A 20429-nucleotide genomic window follows, 5' to 3' on the forward strand; every position below is an offset into this window, starting at 1 on the left:
TGGTCAGAGGGTTACACATTGCCTCAGGACAAAGGAATCTCATCTAAAGCATCACAGGATCACAGCAGTTCAAATCCCAGACAAGCCCCCATGTATGTGACAGCCACCATCTTGGCCAACCTCCAGATCCAGAGTTATAAGTTGTAACAGACCCATCTTCTCTATGGAGTGGGTACAGAGGGGACATGTAACACACACTGAACAATGGATTGCACATAAGGCTAAACACATGAATAGGTGTTTGCAAGATCAGAGTCCCAGATTGTAAAATCTCTGAGTCAGGGACCTTTCTAGCCCTATGTTCAATAAGGTATCTACCATACTGATGTACACAGTACAGGTGTAAAATAATACTAAAACATTTTTACAAAGTCTTCTAAAATATCTCCATGCATCTCCTGTGGTAAAATACCTAACTATAGACATGTTAGGAATGCTTAGCAGATTCTATGTCAAATCCTTAAAGGGATATTGTCAGTAATTTAGGAACCACATTTAAGTTTTGTTAAAAATGTATACCTAGTTGAGAGATTTCAGTTTGAAGACAAAGCCCAATGGTCTGTCTTTTTTTTTTTTTTTTTTTGAGGGGGTTGGGGGGAGGGAAGAGGGGAACATCCCAGCGTTTGACAGTGTCCTTTTAACAAGACTTAATGAAAAGAAAAACAACAACATTCCAACTCCTTGTTTCTACTGAAAACATCTTTTCTCTATGAACTTTAGCTAACACCTGGCATTTAATTAATCTCAGATGAGGCTACTGGCTAACAACGTCTAGCTAAAAACGACGTAAAAACACTAAGACTTATACCAGTTCAGCCAACTGGGCTGTACTTCCAACTGCTAGAGACAGAAAACTAAGCAGAAGGAGCGATCAGTGTTCTTATGTACTGTTGGTAATGTCAGTGCTTTCTGCCTCCAAACTGCTGGGAGAAGAGAACAATACATCCCTACCACACTGATATAGGAAAGCAAATGAAAATGAACTAATCAATAGAGATAGCACACAACAAATTCATATGACTGGTCATTTATGCTGTTTTCTAATGCGCCAAACCCACAAAAACATCACATTTTCCATGTTCTATGTAAGTCAGCGATTAGTAAAATTTTTATCCAGTCACCAGGCTTCATATGCCTCCCCTCAGCAAAAGAGTCCCCAGCAAAACCTATAGGTAGAAGCAAAACAGCAAGACTCCTTATCATCATCACAGCTCATTCAATGCTGGATATTATTTCAGTACTGTAGCTTGAGATGAATCAGTAGTGCAATGCTGCTCTAATTATCTCTGGTTCCACCGTCCCTCAGGGCTGTTCCCTTGCCTGATGTGTCAAGATCAATAAGCTTTCCACAAATTAAAATGACTGCAAATGCCAACAAGTGGTGCTGGAGGTAAAAATTGTAACCTCAGTATTGCAGGAGCTACAAACCACAACATAATTATTTGTAAAGGAACATTATTTCAGCATTCTGAACATTTCATCGTACACTTGTCTGTAGGGAGGATGGCCCTTATTAAGCATGTCAACTTACTCTGAAGAATTCTTTTGTTGACCCTGAGTCCAGTGTTCCATATGCAATTTCGGTTTGTTTGGCAAGGTCTTCTGCACTTTCTATGGGCGAGACCATTCGCTCAACAGTCAAGAAAGCAGCGAGGTTAGCAGTGTATGACGAAATAATGATGAGTGTGAAGAACCACCAAACACCTCCAACAATGCGACCTGAGAGGGATCTAAACATGAATAAGATAATGCACATTTTCCTATCTCTTATGTCAAGGAGAGAAAGAGAAAGAGAGAGTGAGAGATATCATTATTACTGGGTATTTATTAATAAGTAACAGTCAATGGGTGTGAGATTTTATAAGTTTAATATACTACTGTATATTTCATAACAACACTCCCCTCATAGATTATGCGGCCTAGAATTTAAAATGCACTATATAAACAGTGCTATTTGTACAAGGCATTGCGAATGCTCTCTAGTGGTTGTTCTCTTGATACTTTTTAATACAGGAAATGGCTGCTAGACTACACTATACAGGATTTGTAACAAGAAGTATCTATTTTTGGAGACTGAAAATAGTAAAGCAAGGTGGGCTCTATTCTTCCTTCTAAAATATAAAACAAAACTCAAAGTCCCCAAGCTCCCGTGAGTGTACAATATGTTGCATGTAGTATTAGAATACGATTGCCACTTATATGTAATTTTCCACTTATAGGAAAACAACCCGAGTACATATTCCCGCAGCTCTGAAAACCCGTAGTTTCATGTAGTTATTTAAGAAGCTGTGCATAATAACAACAGGAATATTGACAATAAATAAGTAATAAATAATACTTTCCATTTCGGTGCCACCTGTCATCTGAGGAAAATGCTGTGCAAAATTAATGAATATTTAGCCTTACACCACTTCTCTGATGTAAATACTTTGCCAATTATACAGATGAGAAAACAGGCAGAAAAAAGATTGCTCCTGTTGCCATTGAAGTCAGGGAGTTTTGTCATTAAATTCAAAGGGAGCAGGATTGGGCTCAGAGAGTTTAAGTAACTTGTCCAAGGTCACACAAGAAGTCTGTGGCAGTGCCAGGAATGGAACCCAGCTCTTATATCTCCTGCTCAGTTGCCTTATGCACAATATCATCCTTCCTCCTCTGTGTGTTATCTAAGCATATGTTCTGAAAGGAAACTGTACTCTTCACAGCCTTATTTAGTGTAGCAAACAAAATTGAGATACATACTGTTTTATTTCATATACATTGCCTTAAAATACAACATAATAATATGAAATTAGAAAGGCTCTGGGAGCTAGGTGGTGCAATGAATTAGTTCTACCACCTCTGGAAACCTGGCTTTGACTCCTGAATAGGCCACAAGCAGAAGCATGTTTGGTTGTTGAATAATATTCACATTGTACTGTATATAATACTTTTCATATTAACAGTGAATATTCTCCTGTTAATGAGAATATTATTTCATTAATCTTCACCACAGTTTTATGAGGTTGGATGAAGAAGGATTATCATTATTTTACAGATTAGAAATCTGATTAGAAATCTGAAGTACGTGGGTTAATGGGCCTATCCTGCAGTCCTTACTCTGGCAAAACTTGACTTCAAGGAGACGTATCTGAGTAGAGGCTGAAGTACTAAGGCCAAAGGGTAAATTTTAAAAAAACACATAAGTAATTTATGGCCAGATTTTAAAGGTAGTTGGGTGCTTACTGGGATTTTCAAAAGCACCTAGGTGCCTAACAACCACTGATTTCAATGAACTTTTCCATTTTCAAAAGTGACTAAGGCCCAAATGTTTAGATGTATTTAGGTACTGCTGTGCTCAGCATTGCAACACCTAACTGACTCAGGAACTTAAATCTCCTTTTTAAAAGGGATTGATGTTCCTAAATCAGTGAGGCATTGCAATGCTGAGCACAGCAACACTTAAATCTGGGATGTAAATACTTAGGAATCCAAGTTCCATTGACTTTTCAATGAGAAAGGCTTTGAATTACCTATATCACTTTTGTAAATGGGACTTAGGGTCCTAAGTCATTTAGAAACTTTTTGAAAATTTTACCTTAAGTGACTTACCCGAGACTGCACAAGAATTCAGTGTCAGAGACAAGGTGAGAACTTGGAAGTTCCTGATTCCAAATCCTATGTACTTGCCACTAGGTTGTCCCCATTGGGAAACCCAACACTCACTTTTGCTGACATTTTACACAGGTGGAAGTCTGCCCAAGAAAGGGCTAAGAAATTGACTAGGAAGAATATAGTTGAATTGAGCAGAACTTTCTAAGTTTTCATAATGTCTGCTAACAAGATGGCTGTTTCTGGGCCATGATTTTGACCAACAAATCCATACCACATTTTAAAAACAAAACAAAGGTATTTAAATGGTAAAGAGATGATGCATTTTTAAGTTGGCTATTTCTCTTAGATTGCAAAGTGAATATGTGATCCAGGATCCATGATTTTGCCTCTAGAGTGAGATTTTGAAAAATGCTCATCATTGGGCTAATTTTGCTCTCATTGAAATCAATGGCGTTCTACCATGGACTTCAATGGCAGCAGAACACTTTTGAAAATCCCACTGTTAATGCTAAGTTTAGGCATCCACATTGGGAAAAAATTGGCCTTAACGTTTAATGAGCTGGTGGTGAGTGATTCAAATAAAAGTTCCCGCAGAAGTTTGGTTGCTCAGGTCCAACTCTTTAAGTTTGGCAATTATATAGTATTTATCAGAAACAGTCACTAAAAACATTTTCTTTCTTATACACAGTGATTCGCTGCAAGCAGTGACTGTACAATTTAATATGAAACAAAACGAGGAAATTCATTCACGCAGGTCAAATAGTCAGCATAACGGCACACTGTTACTACTGTGATACAATGGGCAAGACTTAGTACTTGTATAGTTCTAATGAAGTCAGTGGAATTGCCCCAATGCGTACAAGTTATCAGCTGAGAAAATAAGTAACTGTTCCTGATTTATTTACACTGAAGTCTGAAAAGTACCAATAGTGATAAAATTTCTAAGCAGTTTCTCTAATACTCTATAGTTTCTAAATGGAAAAACTCTACAAACATTGAACTTCTACATACCACCAGTAAAAGAAGAGAAGGAAGAATTTATGCACCCCAGCATCATCAGTGTTGAAGATAAAATGCAAAAGTTAAAAGATTTGACACAAACCTTGGGGAAATATCACATCCTTGTTGCATAAAGGCACCCAGGGAAAACCAGAGGCTGTTGAATATGCCAAACTCATTGGGAGGCTGATCACTGGGTCCTTCTTTCCCATCCTCTGGCTCTTCTGTGTGCCACTCATATGGGCTAAACCTGCTAACTAGGAACAGGACCACACTGACACCAATGTAGGCAAAGACTATGCACATCCAGATCTCATACGCCAAAGGGTCCAAGAAGGAAAACACTCCTGGTTTAGATTTCTGGGGCTTTTTTATCATAATGGATATCCCCAAACTCATAAAAGGCTTAGAAAAATCAATGACCTCTTCTCGTACCAAAGTGATGGTCAGAGGTGCAACAGCAATCTCTGCTTTCTAGAAGAAAAAGAAATATAGATGCATAGATTAATTGAATTTGGTTTATAAAATCATCTAAGCAGCTAATTCCAAAATTACAGCTTTAACACCAGCACATTGTTAGGTTTATTTATGTGTTCTTTTCATTAATGCAATCTATTATTAAAATAAAATGCAGGTTTATATTTTTATAGGCAGTATACAGATAATTCAGTGTACAAATAATGTGGAAGGCTCAGATACTATGGTGATGGGTTGCCGAATAAAACCCTAAAACAGATCATTTGAGGCATCACCCCGATTGCTAAAGTAAGAGAAGTAAAAAAACAGGTAAACCTAAAACAAAATTATAACCATGCTATCCCCACCAAATGTGCAGAGTACTAGTTCTGTCTACAAACCCACCAGAGATAGTCAGTTATAACCAAATTTTCTGTCTGATATGATCCCTCCTGCAGGAAAAGAAGCAAATAAATGATACCAATGTGCACTCCAAATAGTATGAGAAACATAGAAATGAAAGAAAGAAACAAATTAAGGCCCGGATGCTGCAAAGATTTAAACCTGTAAAGTTTAGTATGTGCCTAAGTCTTTGTAGGATCAGGGCGTTCATACGTTTCTTTTGGTGTTACCTTAGATCATGTTAAAAGGCAGCATGTTAGGAATGGAAATGAAAAAGTGTGGTGCTTCCATTCACCACCTTTACAGTTTATGGGGAAAACCTGAATTTGAGACGAACACATGAATACGTGGATCTAGTATGTTTATATTGGAAATTCCAATCCTGACTGGGTTTCTAGGTGAGTCTCTAGCACGAATACTTAATAAAAATAAATAATGTATATCTTGGTTTATGAGAAAATAAGATATTGGCCTAAATTTCTCTCTTGTTTCCTTAATAAGTACAAGTATGATAGAAATAACAGGAGTACTTGTGGCACCTTAGAGACTAACAAATTTATTAGAGCATAAGCTTTCGTGGGCTACAACCCACTTCTTCGGATGCATATAGAGTGAACCATATATTGAGGAGATATATATACACACACATACAGAGAGCATGAACAGGTGGGAGTTGTCTTACCAACTCTGAGAGGCCAATTAAGTAAGAGAAAAAAAACTTTTGAAGTGATAATCAAGATGGTTCAGTACAGACAGTTTGATAAGAAGCAAGTGTGAAAATACTTACAAGGGGAGATAGATTCAATGTTTGTAATGGCTCAGCCATTCCCAATCCCTATTTAGCCCTGAGTTGATTGTGTCTAGTTTGCATATCAATTCCAGCTCAGCAGTCTCTCCTTGGAGTCTGTTTTTGAAGTTTTTCTGTTTTAAGATAGCCACCCGCAGGTCTGTCAAAGAATGGCCAGACAGGTTAAAGTGTTCTCCCACTGGTTTTTGAGTATTATGATTCCTGATGTCAGATTTGTGTCCATTAATTCTTTTGCGTAGAGACTGTCCGGTTTGGCCAATGTACATGGCAGAGGGGCATTGCTTAGTCTCTATGCAAAAGAATTAATGGACACAAATCTGACATCAGGAATCATAATACTCAAAAACCAGTGGGAGAACACTTTAACCTGTCTGGCCATTCTTTGACAGACCTGCGGGTGGCTATCTTAAAACAGAAAAACTTCAAAAACAGACTCCAACGAGAGACTGCTGAGCTGGAATTGATATGCAAACTAGACACAATCAACTCAGGGCTAAATAGGGATTGGGAATGGCTGAGCCATTACAAACATTGAATCTATCTCCCCTTGTAAGTATTTTCACACTTGCTTCTTATCAAACTGTCTGTACTGAACCATCTTGATTATCACTTCAAAAGTTTTTTTTCTCTTACTTAATTGGCCTCTCAGAGTTGGTAAGACAACTCCCACCTGTTCATGCTCTCTGTATGTGTGTGTATATATATCTCCTCAATATATGGTTCACTCTATATGCATCCGAAGAAGTGGGTTGTAGCCCACGAAAGCTTATGCTCTAATAAATTTGTTAGTCTCTAAGGTGCCACAAGTACTCCTGTTATTTTTGCGGATACAGACTAACACGGCTGCTACTCTGAAACCTGTCAAGTATGATAGAGCTGGTGATAAGTTATTTCTTCCCACAGGAAGCATAGAAAAGCCCCATAGGGACAAATTCCAGACCCCTATGCAAAGCCTGAGTTGAATAGTTTTGTACAGGGAATCTCTCTGGGATTCATTTGGAATAGATCCTCAATCCCCAGGCGTGGAGCTCTAGCATTGCCTTTGTACAGGGGTCACTGTAGTTCATGGATGCAGCCTTGGACTATTCCCTTGCCCCCGCTGGGATGTTTTGGCCAGTGGATCTGCATAGACATTCTATCAAAAAAGATGAAATCACTATGCATGGTTATCCTTCATGAATGAAAAAGAAGAATCTATCATGCTGTCTGCTGTCATATAGCCTGTTTGTATTATGCCAGGTTGCTTAGATTTGTTAAAAGCAACAGAGTCATGTGACACCTTAAAGACTAACAGATGTATTGGAGCATAAGCTTTCGTGAGTGACGAAGTGGGTATTCACCCAGGAAAGCTTATGCTCCAATACATCTGTTAGTCTTTAAGGTGCCACAGGACTCTTTGTTGCTTTTTACAGATCCAGACTAACACGGCTACCCCTCTGATACTAGATTTGTTAATTTAGACCTGGAATAAAATTCTCCTATAAAAGTAAAAGATCTTGTGTAGGGAGGTCATGCTGATGCAGCACACTGACTACATTGATGGATGTTTTATTAAAATACAGTACTGTGCCCCAAATCCAAAATATACTGTATATGAAGGAAAATAACAGCAGACTGATGTGTGTGGCTAACACACATTCACAGCATGCACTGTAATGGCACCATAGATTATGACTGGGTATTATCTGTAGTATACATGTGTATTTGATAGTTCCCTAACATTATTTTTTATATTATGGGCCTAAAACACTTAATACATTGTAAAAAAACATCATGATGAGCAATTGCTGCATCTGGCCCAGTAGCTAGGCTTTAAGGGCTAAAATCTGGCTTTTGCAGCCAGAGGCATGGAATGGGTCAGGGCAGCGGAGATGTGGCAACTGGGTGGTGGTACTGTGAAGCATCTCTGCCATCCACCATCACCACACTTCCCTCCAGGTGAGACCATGAGAGAGCAGGTCCCTCGCATTTCAACCAACCTGACTGGCCATGCCTCGTCTAAGCTATGGAGCATTACTGGGTGTGTTAGTTGGGCCACTATTGTGTTCAGGGGCTTAATTTTGTACTCTTTGAAATCAAGGGGAAAACACTCACCGAGATCAATGGTGCAGAGTAGTACCCTGGGACTGTTAGTGGCAGCATTCTGCCTGGCTCCTGTGTGCATGTGATGCGTAGTGTCCCTCTGTTGTCCTCCTCTCAAATCCCCAAGACATCCACACAGGGGCAGCCAAGACTTACTCCCAAGCCTCCATGGCATCAGTGTCTTAATTTTATTTTATAAGTACTAAAATGCTGCAAATTCATCTTATGGACTAGCATCCTTAGGAATGTGGCTCATAGGCCACAATTTAGCAATACACTTAAAATGTTTAGCATGTGATTAAGGCCATCCCAACTCAGCAAAGTACTTAAGCACATGCTTAAGTCCTATTGACTTCAATGGGATGTCAGCACCTGATGAAAGTTAAGCATGTGCTTAAATGCTTTGCTGAATTAACCTCTGAGCAAGTTGATTGTATGATACAAAATCAGAAAGAAAATCTGAAATGTTGTAAGTTTTTGTAGTCCTGTAAAATTTGAAATGCCTAAAAACTCTTAAAATTAAAAAAAAAAATCTATATGTTAAAAATAGTTCAGGAATGAGAAACATTCCAGCTAGAAGCAAGTTTTGTAGCCAAATGATAAACCTCTGAAAATGGAGACTTATAGCAGAAATTCTGCCAGATCCTTAGATTATATCTGTGCTTGAAAGTCCCACTGTACAATTTTAACTTAAGCACCAACTGAAAATAATTATACACCAAGCAGTAATTTTCTCACTGTGCAAATTTGAAACAATATAAGCTAAAATTATCCCTAGTATAACTTTACTGAGTTCAATTGGAATTAAAGCAATAATGGATTTGACCTAGTTCATCTATCCACATTCATATACACATATGTACATGAAGAGGCTTTTGGAGAATACATGTGTAATGGGTTGTCCCTTAGAGGCAACCATACAGCTGTAATTTGAGACTTTTAAAACTTTTGATAACATGAGTTATTAGGTGTGAAATAAGACAGCTTGAATTCAGCCACTGAAAATGCTGAACCAATTTCATAGCAACAATTTGTTTTCAAATATGTTTGAAAATCTCACTTGCTTGCATGGCAGCCATTAGAGCAATACCTGTTTTGGGTAAACATTACAACAGCATTGCCAACTCTCACAATTTTATTGCAAATCTCCCAAAATTCATAGATTCATAGATTCTAGGACTGGAAGGGACCTCGAGAGGTCATCGAGTCCAGTCCCCTGCCCGCATGGCAGGACCAAATACTGTCTAGACCATCCCTGATAGACATTTATCTAACCTACTCTTAAATATCTCCAGAGATGGAGATTCCACAACCTCCCTAGGCAATTTATTCCAGTGTTTAACCACCCTGACAGTTAGGAACTTTTTCCTAATGTCCAACCTAGACCTCCCTTGCTGCAGTTTAAGCCCATTGCTTCTTGTTCTATCCTCAGAGGCTAAGGTGAACAAGTTTTCTCCCTCCTCCTTATGACACCCTTTTAGATACCTGAAAACTGCTATCATGTCCCCTCTCAGTCTTCTCTTTTCCAAACTAAACAAACCCAATTCTTTCAGCCTTCCTTCATAGGTCATGTTCTCAAGACCTTTAATCATTCTTGTTGCTCTTCTCTGGACCCTTTCCAATTTCTCCATATCTTTCTTGAAATGCGGTGCCCAGAACTGGACACAATACTCCAGCTGAGGCCTAACCAGAGCAGAGTAGAGCGGAAGAATGACTTCTCGTGTCTTGCTCACAACACACCTGTTAATACATCCTAGAATCATGTTTGCTTTTTTGGCAACAGCATCACACTGTTGACTCATATTTAGCTTGTGGTCCACTATAACCCCTAGATCCCTTTCTGCCGTACTCCTTCCTAGACAGTCTCTTCCCATTCTGTATGTGTGAAACTGATTTTTTCTTCCTAAGTGGAGCACTTTGCATTTGTCTTTGTTAAACTTCATCCTGTTTAACTCAGACCATTTCTCCAATTTGTCCAGATCTTTTTGAATTATGACCCTGTCCTCCAAAGCAGTTGCAATCCCTCCCAGTTTGGTATCATCCGCAAACTTAATAAGCGTACTTTCTATGCCAATATCTAAGTCGTTAATGAAGATATTGAACAGAGCCGGTCCCAAAACAGACCCCTGAGGAACCCCACTCGTTATGCCTTTCCAGCAGGATTGGGAACCATTAATAACAACTCTCTGAGTACGGTTATCCAGCCAGTTATGCACCCACCTTATAGTAGCCCCATCTAAATTGTATTTGCCTAGTTTATCGATAAGAATATCATGCGAGACCGTATCAAATGCCTTACTAAAGTCTAGGTATACCACATCCACAGCTTCTCCCTTATCCACAAGACTCGTTATCCTATCGAAGAAAGCTATCAGATTGGTTTGACATGATTTGTTCTTTACAAATCCATGCTGGCTGTTCCCTATCACCTTACCACCTTCCAAGTGTTTGCAGATGATTTCCTTAATTACTTGCTCCATTATCTTCCCTGGCACAGAAGTTAAACTAACTGGTCTGTAGTTTCCTGAGTTGTTTTTATTTCCCTTTTTATAGATGGGCACTATATTTGCCCTTTTCCAGTCTTCTGGAATCTCTCCCGTCTCCCATGATTTTCCAAAGATAATAGCTAGAGGCTCAGATACCTCCTCTATTAGCTCCTTGAGTATTCTAGGATGCATTTCATCAGGCCCTGGTGACTTGCAGGCATCTAACTTTTCTAAGTGATTTTTAACTTGTTCTTTTTTTATTTTTTGGTGGTTTTTTATTTATTGGTGGTTTTATTAAAGCCCCAGATCTTGGAGAGCTGTGATTACATGAGAATGTCAGTTTTCATTAAAATAAGGAAGTTTCTCAAAAACCAGAAAGTAAAGAAAAAGAACCCTATATATATATATATATATATTTATATATACACACACATATATAAAATCTCATGATTTTTAGGCTAAGCTCATGATTTCTTGGGCCTCACTCATGATTTTAGAACACTGGGGTTGGCAATATCATGATGATTTGTCTACTTTTCTCTAAGTTGCATTTCATCACACATACAAATCCCCTCTTTGCAGAAGAACAGTTTAATTGCTGAATTTGAACACCATGCCGTATCTTCTTTTCTCTGAAGTTTCACTTACTGTGAGCATGAATGGCTAATGCAGCACTCTCATAATTAGATATCTGAAAGACTCAGAGAAACTTCTAGTCTTCTGTATACTGACAATATCTTGGCATATTTACTAACTCTCACTGTAAGTAGTAGACTTGGTTATTGATTATTGGTCTGTAAAAGTATCACCTAAGACTTCAGATACTGGGAGTATACCAAGGCTCTTGGTAAGTCTCTCAAGTTCTGTGATATTAGCTGGACTGGTGGTGAAGCAGGGTTTTTAGACATCAATTAACTGGATTTACTTTTAGCTGGCACAGTCTGTCCTCAAAACTTGGCAGTGTTTGGTGTGATTTTCACAAGTATATTGTTTTGCATATTAGGGCAGGCATAAACTCTTATTCTGACGAGAGTTGCTCTCTGGGTTATCTAAGGAAGATGTTCTTATAGTTATTTCAGTATGATGTGTTCACCAAAACACTAAACCTCCTACTTTATGGTTTCCCCAGAAAAAGTAAAGATATACAATTATGGATTTAAGCAATTACTAAAAGGAACAATAGTCCATACAAATAATGACTCAACATTGTTGAACCCCTGTTTTACAAACTAATTGGGGACAGAGGAGTTCATAAAACTGAACCTCTCAAAATTACAGTAGGTCTGGTGCATCACTTCTTTCTTGTCCTTCAGAGCACTGCAAAGTGCTTTCCAATGCATTGAAGGCATCGGTAGGTGAAGGGATGTTGACTTGTTCTTCATCAACACCTCTTTCATATAACTGGCTGTTCATAAAATTGAGGTTCTACTTTATTTTGTGCCTGGTGAAATTGGAGTTTTGCTGAACAGCAACAGCATACACTTGAAAATCCTGCATCTATGACAATATTTCAGTCAAGGCTGAATTACTATCAAGCATGGGTTGGTTATGGATCCTTCAGACTTTAGGTATCATGGCAAGATTAGGTCTGATGCTAAGGACAGTTTTACTTGCTGGAGTGCTATATTCCATCCCTATGAGTAAATATAATATTTAGTCTTTCCCCAGACCACCACTCATTTTGTGCTGTCTTAGAAAAAGCAAATTAAAAAAATGTGAACTCTAGAATCCCATCACTTCTCAGACTTTGACAGAAATGGGTAATGACCTTCTTATTCATTACACAGTGAAAGAATAACATTCTGTGTCAGGAGAATGAATATTTAATTGGGGTTGACTGCTAGTGCATCCAGGAACACCTGTTGCAAATCGCTAACGGCATTCATCACCACAAGGTGCTTCTGTGAATAAGCTAGTTATCAAGGGCTGTAGAGTGTTGTCGAGACTATTACTGTCACTCAGATAGATCAGGAGAGTAGACTGGGATTTCTAGATAGCATTTATGGAGTCCAAGAAACCCCCAACCAAAACAAACCCCTAGAAAAATAAACATTACGACAATGCATGCATAGTTCTCCACTGGGGAGAGGATAAGAAGGAGAACAAATTGCACGTGGCAGATTTCAGTCACATCACTTAATACATTACTGGAAGGTGCTCAAGATACTCTAGTGATTGGGGGTGGAGGATCTCTCCCCACCCTCTTTTATGGAGATCCTAAGCAGCTACTGACTTGGGCTGAGCAATGGGAACAAGAACTGCTGATACAAACTCTGTAAATAATAGCAGCAAATAAAGGCAGAGATAGGAAGCACACTATCGTTTGTTCTTCTAGCGCAGCCAGTTGGTGTGCTCTATGGTGGCCTCATTCACACTCCAATAGTCCACTCCTAGAACCAAACTGAGTCTCCATTCTTCCTAAATGATAAAATGGGAACTGCACAAGAACTATTACGCTCAATTGCTAAGTGTCATGAGACTTTTCATCACTTCCCTCCCTGACAGAAAAATAAGTATTTATCACATGCATGGGGTGTCTGGTTCACACAGTTCATTTGCAACACCAGATATGGCACGCAGGTTGCATTCTTTTCATTTCTATTGAAGTTAGCATCTAGGTGGCACTAATTGCTGTTTGAGCTTGCTAAATACCCTTGGTATTTTTTGGTCAGTACTGCAGCTGGTTGCCTTTAATGAGATAGATTATTCAAGGACAAACAGGCTTCAAACTCTGCTTGCAAGTTCTCTGAATTGGTTCTAACTATATGAAAGGCCATCATCTCTCTCATGATTCAACTATACTGGGTGCACTTAAAAAGTTTCTACCGGCTCTTCATATATTTTATGAAATGTCTCTCAATCTATTCAAAGTTTTCTAACATTTTGGACCAGATCCTCAACTGGTGCATCTCCAATTAAGTCAATGGAACTATGTTGATTAACACCACTTGAGGATTTGGCTCTTCATTTGCAACTCCTGTAATAAAGATATTCTGCTAAATTGTCATGTTTTACCTTCCTGATGGAATTTTACAGTTGCATTGCCTGCATGCTGCTAGAGAAGAGGCTCACACTTCAGATGGTGTTCAGGCACCTTTCCACATTTTAAAAACAGAGACTGGGATAGTTCCTTGGGAACTGCACAGGTAGGTTCTTCTTTGCACAGGTAATCTCCCTACTCTCATGTGGAAAGAGAAATCAGCAACATCTGTGGTACCATCTCCCACTCTCCTGAAGTGCATGGACAGCCCCAGGTCCATGCATGGGGGTTCCAAGAGCTGCTGCCTGTGGGGGAAAATCTGGCAAAACTGCACCATTGGAACCAGGCTCCTGGGGAGCTGGAAAGAGGCACAGGGCTTTGGTATGCATGGTCCTGGCCTTCATTGTAATTGGATGGATCCTGGAAAATTTGTGGAGTTTAGGGTGAAATTCTGCTCACTCAGTTTTTCTTTTCTTTTCTTTTTTTCTATAGACAGGTTCATGCAAGCTTCACAGCAGTGCATGCTAGTGTAAACCTTCTCACTTAGATAATTTCAGGATTATTTTCTAGTTATCACCAAGATGAAGAGCCACTAGGTGGCTCTCTGAGCTTTCTCTAGGTTTGGTAACAATAGATGCTGCAAGTCTCCTTAAAAATAACAGGAGTACTTTGCGGATACAGACTAACACGGCTGCTACTCTGAAACAAGTCTCCTTACATATTCTCCCCTCTTTTTGGAATCACAATCTGTTTCTTTCAATGTTCCTGTTTTATCTGTATTCGGGAATCTTACTTTTTGTGCTATTCTGAGGAGACTTTCCATGGATCGTGACAGAATGTACAGTCACAGTTTCAGAACTGGTTATTTTCACTCTTAAATCCTATCATTTATGCTATTCTTCTGAAAAATGCTGGTTTAATTTTGAATAATCTAGTTGTGGATCACACTGACAACACATTGCCATATGGATTCTACATCATTTGAAATCTTTAGAACAAGACTTTGTGTCTTTCTAAAAGATAGACCCCATTCAATGCTGAGTTATTGGGCTTGATGCAAGAGTAACATGGGTGAAATTCTATTGCCTGGGTTTTGCAGGAGATCAGACTAGATGATCACAATGGTCTAATAATTGTAAAATCTACTAATATTAAAAAGAAAGATTATTTGAGTAAATAGTAGAACGTAAAAATATCTGTGATTTTAACTTGAAAATAACAGAAAGCACTATGAATGCTCAAACTGAATTCTGATTGTTTTATTTTTTTCTTTGCCCCAGATCAAATAAAATGCATATATACTTCAAATATTATGACTAATGTTATGAGAAGTTAAATCCTACTTCAAAAATTGGTATGCTTACCCCATAAACAAGTTCTCCCACCATCCCATTCCAGATTTTTGTCTCTGGATCCCTTGCTCCATATTTTCCATCAGGGACAATGGCAATTTTGTACTTGATACCAATATGTTTTGCAATTTCTGATGCCAGATCTACACAGTATCCTTCATACTTGTCATTCCCTTCAAATGTATCATGATTTTTCTTGAACATAACATATGGGGCTTCCTATAATGAAAGAAGTAGAACTGTAAAGGAGAAGTATACAGCATAGACTCTGAACAGCAACATGTAATCCACTGATTGAACACTATATGTATTTTATCAAAAGCTCACAGATAGCACTAGCACATGTATATTTCCAAGCACTAACAGAAATCCATGTTATTTATATATATATTCTATTTACATTATTAACTTGCTTATAAATGTTATAAAATCAGCCTTAAAAAACCCTTTTATTATAAACACACACAATTCAAGCATTTATATGAAATTTACCATTTTAAGTGAGAGAGCTCACAATAGAAATTTGCCATATATCATAAGCTAAAAGGCTGACTAACGATTGGAGCTCTACATAATGCAAATGCATGTTGGATAATGTAAGGACATAATCTAACCTTTTTGACTTAACTATGTACATCCTTTCACTTGCTGTGGATCCTCTACATATATAGTCAGATGCATAGTCTGGTTGGTTATTTGCTTTCCATTGTTTAAAATATTTGGCCATGCCTTGGCTACTAGAAGGCAATTTGCATTTTAAGAGAAATCACTAATATGCTCATGAGGAAATACCTACTTTCCCCCTTACAGAGACAGTGCAGGTTCTATGTTTCTTGGGACGCACTAACGAATATGCACAGACAAGCGTAATGTTAGAAGAATGCTGTCTTTGCATACTGTATGCAAAAAGAAGTCACTGTAGAGTCATTCTATAACATAAATGAGCTAGAAAATTGCAAGTAAAATTGTCTCAGAAAAATGGATATTATGTTCTGTATGTAAATTACACTGTAATGATAATATATGGTATGTGATTGCACAAAATGAAATATCACAATATTCCCATATTATTATACTGCCTTTTTTGACACCCTGTGGATTCAGAATTTAGTATTTTTCTTTTTATGAAAATTATAATACATGATATCTTCAATTATTTTACATAATCTTTTTTGATAATCAGTTCAAAGTACAATACTTGCCATTAAAGTAACCATTTCCCAAAAGTCTACCTCATAAAAACTTCTGAGTCACCACAGTTTTCTCCTCTCCTCAGTATAGAAGATACCAGTGATAACAGTTGGCAAATGTTGATTCTTTAACAGTGACCAGTGTAGCCCTCTTCCATACTCACATCTTTTACTGCATGCCTAATTAGAACATAGGCAAAAGTAAAAGTACAAATGCGTACATTAAGTATTCTTTATTGAAATGATCACATGGACATCATGTGTAAGTAGCAGCAATTTTGTAGTGTCTGATATCCCCACACCAAATATTAAACACATAAGTGTGACAGGGAAATTGTGTAAGCTAACCGTAATATAAGCACCTGGTATTTGTAAATATTTCAGGTTAAATTCTGCCTTTAGACACTGACATACAGCTCCCATTGATAGCAACTGGCTCCTTGTCTATGCATCCAAGAGCGGAATTTGACACAAACTTCTATGTTTTAGAAGAGGAAAAGCAATGAGTTATGTATCTTTTTAGTGTCATTAGCCTTTTATTTTTGTAAGTGCACCCCTTCTGTAACTTTGGTTGGTCCCATGGTTGCAGCAGAGTTTGAGAAAGAACACTGACTGTGTAATCTGAAAGGAAAGAGCCAGCTCTTTCACTTAAATTCAAGTTGCATGAGGAGAAGGTCCCATGTTTAAGGCCCAACACAATTCAGGAAGGGTGGAGAAAGCAATTCTCTCTTCAACCCAGGGGCAGGTCTCTGAGTACATTATGCGTGTGTTACCCTTAGCCATGGCCTGCCTCCCTGGTCATCTCTTCAATGTTACCACAGTCTGTGCTGCCACCAAGCAATGGTCCTGGTGTGGAGTCCCCTTTCCATGGCTTTTCTGTGACCTTTTCTGCCTTTGAGGCTTTTCACAGCTTAGAGTGTTTGCCACTAAGGACAGCTAAAAAAGGCCCTGAGCATAGAGAAGTGTCCATGATGACTTTGGACTCCGACTTGCAAAGTCATATCCTGACTGGTCAGGTGATGTTCTATACATCTTTAAATCCCCCCAGGAAACTGGAGGATGACAACAGCAGATCACACGTGAACCTCTGGAGGGATGGAGTTTATGAAGCACTTCTAGGACTCATGCAGTAGTGCAATGCGTTACTTTAGTTGTACTATGCATAACATAATACATCCTGGATACTGAAGGAAAAGCACCGCACAGTGTCACTTGCTACAATTTCTAAAAGGGGTAGTCACCACTCCCCCCCACCAGTGCTGCCTGTTGAAGGCCAAGAATGGGGAGGATGGATGGCAATGACCTTGGCCTGACCCAGACATACCTTCCTGAGGGTGGTAAGTGCTGCCAAGTATGCTAGCCTGCACCCGCTCCGGGCATTCCCATCCACTGTTAATTCAATCACATCCATGTTGTGTGCAGACACAGGAGAAGAGGGGTGGGAGGAAGGAGCTGCTTCCACCCCCAATCTCCTTACATACTCAGTTCAGGAAGGTACTTAAGCACATGGCTAAGCACAAGTGGCCTCATTGACTCTGCAGGACTATTCACATGCTTAAAATTAGGAATGCATTTATGTACCTTCCTGTTCATATGTGCAGTGCTAACCATAATTTGGGCCTCCCCATACACCCATTCTGTAAACAAAACTGATAAAAAAAAAAGAAACCAAGGAGAAAGGCAATGCATCACTTTGCAGTGGCTTAGCTAAAAGTGTGGCTAGGCCCTGTCAGATTTCCCTCCTTCACAGAACCTCCTTATAACCTTCAACTGCACTGCCCTGGCACCTTTTCATTTTTTACTCTCTTTTAAAAAAGCCGAGTCAGAGACTGGTTAAACTGCTGGATTCAGCTTTTCTTGAACAAAACACAACATGTAACATTAAATACACACCGGGCACAAGCTGCTTCAGGCAGGCGCCGAGTGTGGAGGAAGCACGGAGGAAGCCACTTCAACATCCCCTCCCCACCCAGCACCCAGCCGTTGACTCTCCATGTGTTCCTCCCTGAGGGCTGGACTGCTTTGAAGGTGTAGCCTTTAGATAGTAAAATAAATTGGAAACTCTGTATACTCCTGGTTTTCCTTTTAAAAAGGCGAATTCAATCTTCACATCAACTCATGCTCCTGTGAAGAACTGATGAGGAAAGGTGTTGTTGGGGGACCAGGAGGGACATGATGGGATCTCAGTGAAGGCAGTACCATCCAGTGGATAGAGCACTGAACTGGAACTCAAGAAACCTGGTCAGGAAATCTTGGTCAAGTCACTTCACTTCTTTGTGTTTTTCTTTCCCCTCCCACCCTCTGTCGGTTTTAACTATTTAGACTGTACTTTTTGAGGCACAGACTGGCTCTTACTATGTGTTTGTACAGCGCCTAGAACAATGTGACCCTGATCTTAGTTGGAAAGAACAATAGAGTGAAACCCACAAATGTGAAAGACACCTCTACCCCGATATAACGTGACCCGATATAACACAAATTCTGATATAACGCGGTAAAGCAGCGCTCCAGGGGGGCGGGGCTGCGCACTCCAGCAGATCAAAGCAAGTTCGATATAATGCGGTTTCACCTATAATGTGGTAAGATTTTTTGGCTCCCAAGGACAGTGTTATATCGAGGCAGAGGTGTAATACTATTAAAGTAGCAGGAACACGTACTACCTTTCTCTTGCTAGGTTGTCCTCTCCTTTCTACTACTTTACGTAGGATATATAAAAAAATGTGTCTACCATATGAGCTATATTATAATCAGAGATGTGCTCAAACTACAAACTGAATGTTTAGGGATATTTGGATCAGGCATTCAGTCTGATGCATTATTATGATAAAGGCCATTTTCACATTCAGATCAGAAAGTGGGCTTGAATTTCCACTTGAAAATTTGGGGGTGTTTGGATCCACAGTTTTGTTGCAGCCTCTAATTATAATAGCATTAGGACACGAAAGGGCAAGTTTTACTGGATCATTAACCTACACATTGTATAGATGACATTGAAAGCTCACACTCTGTAACGATGACACATAATAATCGATAAAACACACCTAGTCATATCTTAATGCTAAATTCTATTTATCCCATTGAGATAGATCGATTATTCTACAAAATCTCTTGCAGAAGACAGTCACAATTACAGTTTAGGACTATAAACTCTAACCTGCTAATGAAAACACAGATGTGAATTACTTAGTGCAAAATATGCTATTGTTGAAAGGGACTTAACATTGTAATGTTTGAGCTGTTTAATGATAATCTGTAGGAAAGTAAATTACATACAAAGTCCACATTGAAATGATCAGTGACGAGCACTGAACATAGATCACTAAAATGACGCAAGCTTTACTTCTATATTCACAATTCTATAACAATACTTAACATTTTGAAATACAAATGGGTGACTGAAACAAGTATCTTTTCAGATAGAAACAAATCATTCCATTACATTCCTGCTGATTGATGTGTATAGTAAAATGCCCACAACTTAATAATGGAAGTCAGAAAAAAAACACTAACCTTGACACTGTTTGGTTAAGGTTGGCCTATTTTAATGAAGTCCCTTTTGCACGTTCTAAAACACTGCAAAAATAAATTATAATGTGGAAAAAAGATTTTTGTGCAAGAAAATGGCTCAGTTCTGCATTATTGAGTCTGATAAAACTTGTGTTGAAGTCAATGGGGATTCTAAAATGTACGATTGGTTTGTGGATGGTACATAATGCTGGATTTCTTGAGAACTACTTGACCAAGAAATGACATTAAGGGGCTTTGGTTTTGTTTTATTTAACCCCAATGTTTCTTGGGTTCAAGGTTTCTAATTTACACTCTTAGCCTTCTGATACCTGTTATGTTGATATTATATTGAAGTACTGTGTTGAAAAAAATGCTTAAAGCTCACTGTACCATGCTATATTAAAACTAAATATCAGTTAAATAAGAATGTTCTCTAGAATAGAGGTCTCAATTTTTCACTCTAGCAATCTCCCAGGAGTATTTTTCTTTATGATAAATCAAAAATTTAAAATAAAATCTAAGCATATTTACTGTACTACAGGTGACCATAGTATTTTGCCAAAGTCGAAAGTATCA

The 20429-nt window shown here is 38.7% G+C and overlaps 1 protein-coding gene across 2 annotated transcripts in view; it reads right to left on the reverse strand.

Moving 5' to 3' along the window:
* GRIA4 (glutamate ionotropic receptor AMPA type subunit 4) overlaps positions 1-20429 on the reverse strand; it is a 289331-nt gene that overhangs the window by 55128 nt on the left and 213774 nt on the right. For both annotated transcript variants that reach the window (XM_065405354.1, XM_065405361.1), the window contains exons 10-12: positions 15169-15375; positions 4694-5064; positions 1532-1730 (exon numbers count right to left, since the gene is read on the reverse strand). In XM_065405354.1, the coding sequence (XP_065261426.1) occupies positions 1532-1730; positions 4694-5064; positions 15169-15375 (777 nt within the window). The remainder of the gene's footprint in view (positions 1-1531; positions 1731-4693; positions 5065-15168; positions 15376-20429) is intronic.

The sequence above is a fragment of the Emys orbicularis genome, chromosome 1 (genome assembly GCF_028017835.1).
Source record: "Emys orbicularis isolate rEmyOrb1 chromosome 1, rEmyOrb1.hap1, whole genome shotgun sequence".
NCBI classification, from domain to species: domain Eukaryota; kingdom Metazoa; phylum Chordata; order Testudines; family Emydidae; genus Emys; species Emys orbicularis.